The sequence below is a fragment of the Takifugu flavidus genome, chromosome 9 (genome assembly GCF_003711565.1).
Source record: "Takifugu flavidus isolate HTHZ2018 chromosome 9, ASM371156v2, whole genome shotgun sequence".
In the NCBI taxonomy this organism is placed as follows: domain Eukaryota; kingdom Metazoa; phylum Chordata; class Actinopteri; order Tetraodontiformes; family Tetraodontidae; genus Takifugu; species Takifugu flavidus.
In genome coordinates, this window is record NC_079528.1 from 530,435 (window position 1) to 540,938 (window position 10,504).

General features: G+C 55.7%; 1 protein-coding gene across 1 annotated transcript; it reads left to right on the plus strand.

The window, feature by feature from the left end:
* Positions 1-86: 86 nt before the first annotated feature.
* LOC130531385 (C-terminal binding protein 1) lies at positions 87-8,385 on the plus strand. Its single transcript, XM_057043374.1, is given in 11 exon segments — positions 87-397; positions 1,433-1,576; positions 3,531-3,685; positions 3,774-3,918; positions 4,010-4,159; positions 4,162-4,215; positions 4,299-4,482; positions 4,590-4,751; positions 4,819-4,973; positions 5,100-5,217; positions 5,293-8,385. Coding segments are annotated over 10 exon segments (1,359 nt in total). The 5' UTR covers positions 87-397; positions 1,433-1,515; the 3' UTR covers positions 5,468-8,385.
* The last annotated feature ends 2,119 nt before the right edge of the window (positions 8,386-10,504 follow it).

Here is a 10,504-nt window from a genome sequence, read left to right on the forward strand (position 1 = left end):
CCCGGGCCGTTACTGCAACACTGTTGCTGTACTTCCACTTAATGAGCCGCAAGTAAGAGCCGGATAAAATAACTGGCGGGAAACGTCCCCCCCGCCGTCCTAAATCCGGGATTATAATCTGTCCACGTCGTCTGGAACAGAAGCTGGGGGGCTCTGAAGGGGCACCGGCGGCGGGTAAAGTTGGAACGTTTGAAAGTTGCCTGGTACCGAAGAGTCCTTATCCGCGTTCCGCCGCGGAAGGTGAGGGCGCTCCTTTCAGAGCACCGCTGCAGCCCGGCTCACCACCCCCCACCAACAAGCCACTTCCTCTTTTGTCTGATTTCATGGCGATCTGGAGAGAGGGAACAGCACCGACGCACGCTCACTGTCTCCGCACTCTTGAAAGAGTTTATTTGGGGTAAATAACTCAACATTTTTTGCAGGATTCGGTCGCGGGGTGGTTAAGTAGCCGTATTTGGAATGCGCGTTGTGTGTTGAATTACATATCCCGCCGGGATTTGTATTTTTTCCTCATGTTCTGGGTCAGATATTTCACATTGTAGCGCCACTCGCTGATAACAAATCGGACGAAATGGGCTCCCCCTCCGCTTGCATCTCCCACACGTTCACTGGCACACTGGCTAGCGGCGCTAGCTAACATTAGCAGTGTTGCATACGAATGAAAGCGTCGCTATAGAAGTGATTTTATGGATCAAGTTTACAAGTTAGGGGGCGCCGGGGAAGCTCTGGTGCAGATATAGTTGTAGAGGTATCATTTTTTTGTGTTCCTATTTTAAAAAATTTAATATAAGAGCTTAAAATGTTTGTGTTTGTGTTTGCTAGCCCACATCGGCTATTTAGCTACAGTGCTAGTTAGCTTTAACTCCGATGGTAAGTCTGAAGTTATTGTAAGTTGAAGTATATGGGGAGGAATATGCTAATTATGGAAGGAGCGGGTTTCATTTGAATTATATAAATAGTGTATGTACTTCAACCACCCCCCGTCATTTAGAAACCGGTTCTTCTCGACAGTAAAGAGCAGCGTTAGCTAGCACCACGTAAGCTAGTTGGCTACATAACGGTAACTTGGCTACCGAGGAGCTCTCAAACCATTCATATTTTCCACAGTTTAGACAGTCGACCAACATTGTCTGGTTCACGTTGTGGAAAAGTTGTCCTTTTGTGTTGCTTAAAAATTGAGCAAGACCTAACAAAATAAAAGTAGTGAACAACTTTACACATATTGGATTAACGTGAGGTTCTGTCACTGTCAGCTGCTGGGGGGGGGGGGGGGGGGGGGTAACATTTAGGTCTTTGGGTAAAAATCAAACTTTATCATAGTCTCGTTACACAAACAGTAGCCCCACATGTTAAACTTGAGCACAGTTGATGGCTGAGCTCCCGTGGGGTCGGTCAGATCATCTCATTGGTGACCGTGTTGCTCTCCCCCCAGGTGAGATCAGGTGTACCACATCCACGGGGCCTTCGAGGAGCACACGTCTTCATTCTCGCTCGCAGGTTCCGGCTGCTCGGTCTATGGCTCTGATGGACAAACACAAACAGGTCAAGCGGCAGAGGCTGGATCGCATCTGCGAGGGTGAGTCCACGTCCACGTGCACGTGCGCCGTGCGCCCCTCTTTGAGAGGGAAACTCCGGATCTGCCACTTTAATGTTGAGATTTCACACTATTGATTTCATCCTCGCTGCCGTGAGGACAAATAACGCAAGTGCACGCCGAGGCCGCATCCCGCCGGGGTGGCGTTAGGAGTCTGTTAGGGTCTCTGGAGAGCGAGGCGAGAGCGGAGGGCCAGGTGAAGGGTCGCGGACGCACACTGCGGGGAAATGGGCCAGCTGTCTCTTTAAAAGATGACAACGGCCCGGCGCGGCCCCGGGCCCGAGCCAGGCTATGCTAATGAGGTTAGTGCTGGTTGGTCGGCCCTCAAAAGGGCCGCGCGTGATTGGAGGCCGCCCGTGGGGGAGGGTCTGGGCGGGGAGGACAGCTGGGATCCAGCCAGCGGAGAGCAGGCTGACAAGAGAGGGAGAGAAAGAGAGCGAGCGAGCGAGGGGAGAGCGAGGAGAGTGAGAGAGGAAGACGGGCTCCATAATGCAAGGTTAGGCCCGGCGCGCATGCCTTTTCTCTTTTCTTGTGTCTGTTTCAGTGTGACCGTGTCGGGGCGCGTCGAGCGGCCGCGTGTGTGCATGTGGGCCGTGCGCGCTCGCCACGTTCTGGGGCCGCCGCAGCCCTTGAGAAGGCGCCGAATAGCCGTGTGTGTCTGGGTGGAGCACTGGCGCTTGCTGCATTATCATCTTCTGCCGCCCCTCCCCCCCTCACCGCTCGCTCCTCCAACGGCAGCCGGAGGGAGGGAGGGGGGGGGGGCAGGAGGGCGGGCGGGGGGCAGAAAGGGAGAGCGAGGAAGAATGAATGAGCTGCTGAATGAATCGCATTGTGTGCGGCGGCGCCGGTTCATATTGGGCCTCGGGTGGAAGGCTGCGGCGCTCTCTCCGTTTCTGACCTCCGCGGAGACGCTTCAAAGGAGGTGTTCCCGTTTTTCTGCCCCCCCCCACCCCCCCAGCGCAGGCGTGCGTTTGTGGGGGGGTCTCCTGAGGCGCCCAGCGGGAATCACGCCGTGATCCAGCCGAGCGGCGGCCTGGTTTCAAACCCCCCCCACCCCCCCGTCATTTGGAGGACGTGATGGCAAATATTTGTTTTCTTGTTTCTCCGGTGTGAAATCGTGCCCCCCCCCCCCCAACACACACACACACACACACACCTGTCACACACCAGAGGCGTGGACGACGCGTGCAGATGTGTGTCAGAGCGCAGCGGCGAGGAGCTCCAGGAGGATTTAGGTCATGACTCAGACCTCCCCATGAACCCCCACCCTCCTCGCTGCCACCTCTCGACCCTGCGGTCGTCTCACCCCACCCCCAGTCTTCATGCTGCCCCTCCACACACACACACACACACACACACACACAGCCTCAGCCCCCAGTGCACGCTGGTCTTCAGCGGCGTCGGGTCAAGTTTCAGTGGACGATGTTGATCTGAGCTGTTTGGGTCGGACACTTAGGAGGTAAACAGCCAACACAGCGAGAGTGTGTGTGTGTGTGTGTGTGGGTGTGTGTGAGTGTGAGTGTGAGTGTGTGGGTGTGTGTGGGTGTGAGTTATCGTGGCGTTGGTGTGTTTACAGATGTAATCAGGCCGATTACAGGATCAATATCGAGCATCTACACGCGCTGGCGACGATCGTTGCTCCGCCTCCACTGGTCACAGATCAGGAAGCTCCGCCCACGTGAGGCGGCAGAACCGCCTGAGCCCGGAGCGGTTCTGGTGATTATCGCCACCACGTGACCGCCGACCATGACTACGGGTCACAGGGGGAGAGTCCAGACATCCGCTAGTTCCCCCGAGGAGACGCCAGCGCAGAGATGCCGGCTGTCCGGGAGCGTGAGGGGGACGGGTGTAGCTGGTGATGAGAGCGTCTGCAGGCCCAGACGGGTGGTTCCGTGGCGGCGATGCCTCCTTATGTCCCTTTAAATGCTTTTTCTAGGTATCAGACCTCCGATTCTGAACGGGCCCATGCACCCGCGGCCCCTGGTGGCCCTGCTGGACGGGCGCGACTGCACCGTGGAGATGCCCATCCTCAAGGACGTGGCCACGGTGGCGTTCTGCGACGCCCAGTCCACACAGGAGATTCACGAGAAGGTAGAGCCACACACACACACCTGTACCTGGGAGGGGGAGCGGCAGAGGTTCAGGAGTGTGTGTGTGCGTGTGTGTGTGTGTGGGGCAGGTGCTGAACGAGGCGGTGGCGGCGCTGCTCTACCACACCATCACGCTGTCCCGGGACGACCTGGAGAAGTTCAAAGGCCTCCGCGTCATCGTCAGGATCGGCTCGGGCTTCGACAACGTCGACATCAAGGCGGCGGCGGAGTTAGGTGAGAGCTGCGGCGTGCTCCGGGATCCAAGCGCCGCTCTGAGCGTCGCGCGGTGGTAACCCCCCCCCCCCCCTCCCCCGTTGACTTCCAGGGATCGCCGTCTGCAACGTTCCCGCCGCCTCGGTGGAGGAGACGGCCGACACTTCGCTATGTCTCATCCTCAACCTGTACAGGCGGGTCACATGGCTGCACCAGGCGCTCCGGGAGGGGACGCGGGCCTCCAGCGTGGAGCAGATCCGAGATGGGCGAGCGGCGCCGCGCGCATCCGGGGCGAGACGCTGGGCATTATCGGCTTAGGTCAGAACCTCCTAGAACAGCTGAGAGCGCTCGGGCCGGGTTGAGGAGCCACGTTGCACTCAGAATGCTTGTCGCCCGTCCAGGACGCGTGGGCCAGGCGGTGGCGCTGCGGGCCAAGGCCTTCGGGTTCGGCGTGATCTTCTACGACCCGTACCTGCCCGATGGCGTGGAGCGCTCGCTGGGGCTGCAGCGCATGGCCACCCTGCAGGACCTGCTGATCCACTCCGACTGCGTGTCGCTGCACTGCAGCCTGAACGAACACAACCACCCACATCAACGACTTCATCAACGACTCCCACCTCGGTCCTCCCCCCCCCCCCCCCCCCCCCCCCCCCCCCCCCCCCCTGCACGAAGGCCGCCGCCTCCCGCCCCGCTCGCCTTCATCACGCCGCGCCTCCCACACAGATGCGTCAGGGAGCGTTCCTGGTGAACACGTCACGAGGCGGCCTGGTGGATGAGAAGGCCCTGGCCCAGGCCCTGAAGGAGGGCAGGATACGAGGCGCCGCCCTGGACGTCCACGAGACCGAGCCCTTCAGGTACCGCCAGCCCGCCGGCGCCGCCGCCGGCGTTTCCTCGTCTAAGCACCTTTTTCCCCTGGGCCAGTTTTTCAGCAGGTCCACTGAAGGACGCCCCCAACCTGATCTGTACCCCGCACACGTCCTGGTACAGCGAGCAGGCCTCGGTGGAGGCCCGCGAGGAGGCCGCCAGGGAGGTGCGTCGCGCCAATCACCGGTAAGAAGCTCTCGCCCTCGCCGCTGGTCGATGATGTCACACAGGAAACGGGGCGTTCTCTCTGAGCCGATAACATGAGCTCCTTCATGTGATGCTAGTGAGGCTCCCAGTAACTCATGCTCCCTCTGACCTGTGCCCCCCCCCCTCCCAAGGCCGCATCCCTGACAGTCTGAAGAACTGCGTGAACAAGGATTACCTGATGGCGGCGTCCCAGTGGCCCAGCATGGAGGCCGCCACCGTTCACCCCGAGCTCAACGGAGCCGCTTACAGGTGAGGGAGTGTGATGTGCCAGCGTGAGCGGCCTGGTGTCTAACCGCCCCCCCCCCCCCCCATCCCTGTCTGCAGGTTTCCTCCCGGGCTGATCAACGTGGCAGCAGCGGGGGGGCTCCCTGGAGCCGGCGGCGGGGTGGAGAGCATGGTCACGGGAACCCTGGCCCACGGCATCGCACCTGTCTCCCACCCACCTCATGCCCCCTCCCCCAAGACCGAAGCCGACAGAGAACAACCCCTCCGACCATAACCCTCAACCCGAACCCCGTCACATTCCAACCCCCCCCCCCCCCCCTCCCCTCCTGCCCCCCCCCCCCCCAGCATCAGACCCTCGAGTACATCCAGAGTACCAGTGTGACCTGATGTGACCCTCAGAAAAAAACGACCCCACCAGGAGTGACTTGTCTACAGAATTCTCCATCCCATCATCACCACCATCCCACCAACGCTCCCCTGCATCTTCGACCCCCCCCCCCCCGCCCCGCCCCCCCCCCCCCACAACGTCAGCAATAACTGTTCTCAAGGAGTCATTGATCGGATCGGTTTCTATCCTTAGTTGTTTTAATGGAAGGTTGATCTTATTGTTCTAGGTGTTGTTGTTTGTTTGTTTGTTTGTCTAAAAAAGCATTTCTGACACGAGGCGTGACAGCCTGCAGCCCCCCCCCCCCCCCCCCCCACTGCTAAAGACAGAAAGGTTGAACCCCTCTTTGTACATTAACGGCTCTTGTTACTGCTCTTTTCTTTTGGACTGTCCACCTTTCCGTGTCATGGGGGAGTCCTGTCCTGAACCAGGCCAGGCCGGAGCGCCCCCCCCCCCCCCCCCCCCCCCTCCAGAAGTATCCAGCTCCCCAGTTTGTTGGAGCTGTCGGCCCAGCAGAGGATTCTGGGCCGTTGTGAGCGTAGAGCGGTCTCAGAAGGAGTAAAGCCCCCCCCGTTTAGAGCTGGTCTACTGTGGCCACGGAGTTCCTCTCACACCAGCAGCCTGGGGGGGCTGACGTGCACGCCCCGGGTGGGGGAGGCTGACGTGCACGCCCCGGGTGGGGGAGGCTGACGTGCACGCCCCGGGCGTCGCCAACAGGGGGCAGCAGAGGACCTCTGCTGCGAGCTTCACGCACGTCCACTGACACGTTAGCTCGACCACATCGGCCACGTAGGTGACCAGGAAACGACTGCTGCCTTATTGTTTAAAACCATGCCCCCCCCCACTCATTGACCCCCCCACTCAGCTCATCCCGCGTGTGTCCCCCCGCCCTGTCACGAGCTGACGTCTCCAAAGGCAGAGTCCCTCTGTACGGCTGTTGCCCCGGTGGTGGCAGCACCTTGTTAGTACCTCAGTAACAGATATTGAATGTACCACACACCCCTTTATTTTTTGTACAGATTTTCTAGATGCTTCTTTGCTCTTCTTTACCAGAACGCTCCTGGAATCGTAGCAGTGATACAGTTTTTAAACGAAAAGAGAACCCACCGAATCGACTCGACCTCTTTAGGTTTGCTATAGGTTACTGATAACTCAGGCCCCCCCCCAGTTTGGTTCAGCTCATTCTTAGACTCTGGTTGTTTACAACCTCCATTTTAATGGCTAATGGGAAAATCCAGAAAAGCAAGTCAGTCACTGTGGTCTGCTAGTTTCTTTTTACTAGAACGGTAGTGGTAGATGTTGTTTTAACCCCCCCCCATTGTCTGGCCGCTCTATATTGCATGTGAGCTAATGTTTTAGGGGAAACACTGTTGCTAATTTGTCATCTCTGTGCCCCCTTCGGCCTTTTCCCCTCATAAGTTGCCATTTTTCCAGCGTGGTCAGGTTCCTGTGATGTACAGTTACCCCCCCCCCCCCCTCAGATTCTATGATTGACACGGCTCCTCTGTCATGTGATGAGTATATATTTTTAAAAATAACCCCCATAGTTTGGATGATGAGCCTAATCTTAAATTTTGCTGTTGATGATGCTTATATATATTTTCTTCCAGTTCAGAAGTGCACTGTTTATGGAAACCATGATGTTTGTGTTGTAGGATTCTGTTCTACATGTTGTACTCAGACATTTCAGCCAAACCCCCCCTCTCCCCCCCCATCTCTTCCTTCCTGTCCGCTCCGGCTGATTCTCCTCTGGGCCTTAACTCGTCCCTTTTTAAAGTAGCTGTTAGAGCGTCGCCATGGAACCACTCACTGCCTTAATACGGTTGACCACAGCAGGAGGCGCACAGCCCCGTGCACGGGGCCGCCGCCCCCACGCACGGGGCCGCCGCCCCCACGCACGGGGCCGCCGCCCCCACGCACGGGGCCGCCGCCCCCACGCACGGGGCCGCCTGCCACAGCGCCGTCACATGACTTCTCGGGCCACATTTAGCAGGCGCGGGCCCTTTGTTTGGGTGTGAATTCTCGCCGGGGTGAGGTCAGCGTGCGTGCGTGCGTACGTGCGCGTGCGTCGGATAAATGATAAGCACAGCGTGCATGCTCACCAAGCCGGCGCTGATATTCCACCGCAGGGCGTTCAGACCCCCCCATCCCCCCCACCCACCCACCCACTCACAACTACCGCCCCTCTGGAGACCTGCAGGGTCGCCGTCAGAGCCGTGGTCCCGGGGGGGCTGGGGGGGGGGGGTCAGCGGACACTGTCGTGGTCTGACAGATTTAAAAGAGTAAAATTGGTCGCCTTTTCTCTCAGGGTTCAAATGCACACATATCCTCCAGCAGTCGCTCTCCGTCTCCTGTCCCCCGTCCCCCCGTCCTCAGAACGTCCAACACTCTCCTCATTTATAGACCCAACCCCCCCCTTTCCTGTCCCACCCCCACCCCCACCCTTTGTGCACAGGTCTGGACTTTATATATCTATTTTTCCGGCACTGACATGGAGCATCGAAGAGGAAGGAGCGGCTGTTGTGTGACCGCCTGGAACCGCCTGCGACCGCCTGGAACCTTCCAACTGGGAAATGTGTTTTTACAACATGTGAACGTGTGTTTTTCTTTTCCACTCACTCTCGTTGTGACTTTTTTTTTTTCCCCTCCTTTCACAAGACTGCAAAAACCATCAAAAAAATCATGTAACTAGGCTCTTAAGCTTTATTTTTGTTTTGTTTACTTTTTTATTAGAAACAATCATGTTTGTGATGGTAACTTCCAATGGTAAACTCCACACCGTATTTTAATAAAACCTTAAAAATAAACCCCTCCTCTCTCATCTGTCCCCCCCCCATGCATCCTGTCCAGCAGGACACGCCGAGGCTTTATTTTACAGGACTAATTGTTTACGACCGGAGTTTTGCAGCTTTTTTATACGACAATAATGTCGACGCAGCTCCAGAACCGGTGCGGTTATGGGAGGGGGCAGGCGTGATGGGGTGCACGAGAAAGTGGACTTCTGTTGTAAACGCACACAGCCGGGGGTGGGGGGGGTTATCAGTCTCAATTGCTACCATGTGCGTTCTATAAGGAGACAACTCTTAAAATGTGTGAATGGACAGAAAGCTGAAGTCTGCCCCCACCCACCCCCACCGTTCAGGTGATTTACTGATGGACTCCTCATGGAACAGAGATGGAGAACCTTCCTGTGTGGACCACAGGATCAAGATTTGTAGCTGGAGGTGAGAAGGACTGTTGACTGACTGTTGAGCAACAGGGAAAAGGCAAATCTGTCCAGATGGACGGAGGAGCCTGAGCTATATCTATAGATTAGTCAAAATTACTTCATTTTTCATCTTATTTTCACTTCACAGGGTGTCTCGAACCCTGACTATCATCCTATTTTAAATTAATTTAATTGAAAACTAGTTTCTCTTTAAACTAAATAAACCAATTACGGATTTGGTACAGAGTTCTCTGGCTCCCTCTAGCGGGAAGCTATGGTAACAACAGGTTTGCGACGCGCTCGTGGACAGCCGCGTGCTCTTTTCCTGGCCTGTTTGTGACCAAAGATCAAAGAGCCTGTCCTCCAGAAGCATCTGGGATCAGATCAGGAGCAGATCCTGAAGAAGGTTCCATCCCAACCCGAATGACACTGTTTCTAATCTGAGCCCGTCACAAAGTTTAGCGCTGTAACAAATAAAACTGGATGCTGTTTGAAGGACGACATAAATAAATCATTTCTGTGTATAAAACAAACATTTCTGTATTGTGAAGTAGGGGCCGCCTGCAGAACTGGTCACCTCCAGGCTCCACAAACTGGGGATGCTGGTTCCTGCTCAGGCAGGTGGGAAGGCCGAGGTCGACGTTGGGAAATAACAATCAGTCCGGTTGTTTCTGCGTGTGTGTCAGCGTATGTTTGTGCGTACCTGTCTGTGACGAATTAGCCTCCAAACAGATGAGACATTGGAGGCATCGTAATGCCCGACCCAAAATTGGAGGAGATAAATATTTGTCTTAGCGTGTCCTTGCATTGTGTCCAAATATTACTGAATGAGTCAGACGTTGCAAAAGACCTTTGCCATTTATTCCATTTTTCACCCGACCACGCGACGCCATTCTGAAGGTTAAAGCTGGCGCCAAATTCTACAAAGTCAAGTTCATGTTATACACTGAGGTGTTTAGGACAGGAACAATAGCCTTAGAGAGACACACAACCAACTTTAGCAACAGGACACCGTGACGATTCATTAATTGTCTCACGCTAATGTTAGCTAGCATAACTAGTTACAGCTACCTGATTCAGTCATTCATGTGCATCCTTATATTAAATACTGGATCAAAACAGGACTTCTACAAACTTTTACACCTTCAAATATTGAATCAGGGACCTTTTTCAAAGAGGACTGAATAAACTTGGCAAGTGTTTCAAACACAACGGAGATGTTTTTAGCCTCTCTCTCCCTCTCTCTATGGGGACTGAGGTGGTGTGGTGTGTGAAGGGGGGGGGGAGTCTAGTATGGATCCAGTTTTTCTTTGTTTGGCTCCTGATTTGCCCTCATTGATTCATTTTCTTGGCTCCTCCGTCACACAAACGCATGTTTGAGCCCTCTCAGACGTGCACGCACGTCTTAACACTTAATGAAAACCTGACCGAAGGAAACCAAAGACAGATTTTGCAGTGGACGGCGGACGAGACGCTCCCCGCCTGTCTGCTTTCCCTCCGATTGATTAATGGTCAGCAGGTGACACACACACACACACACACACACACACACAGGACGACTGACTGGAGGTGAAGAGTTTCTTGGGTGAGCTCAAACAGATTTTTGAGGAGAAAAAGTGAACAGAAAACTCCACAGTTTGATGCCGCGCATCATCCAACCGGTGGACCAGTCTCAGTCCACGGGGGGGTTGTCCTGCATCCCTCAGCAGCTGGGCTGA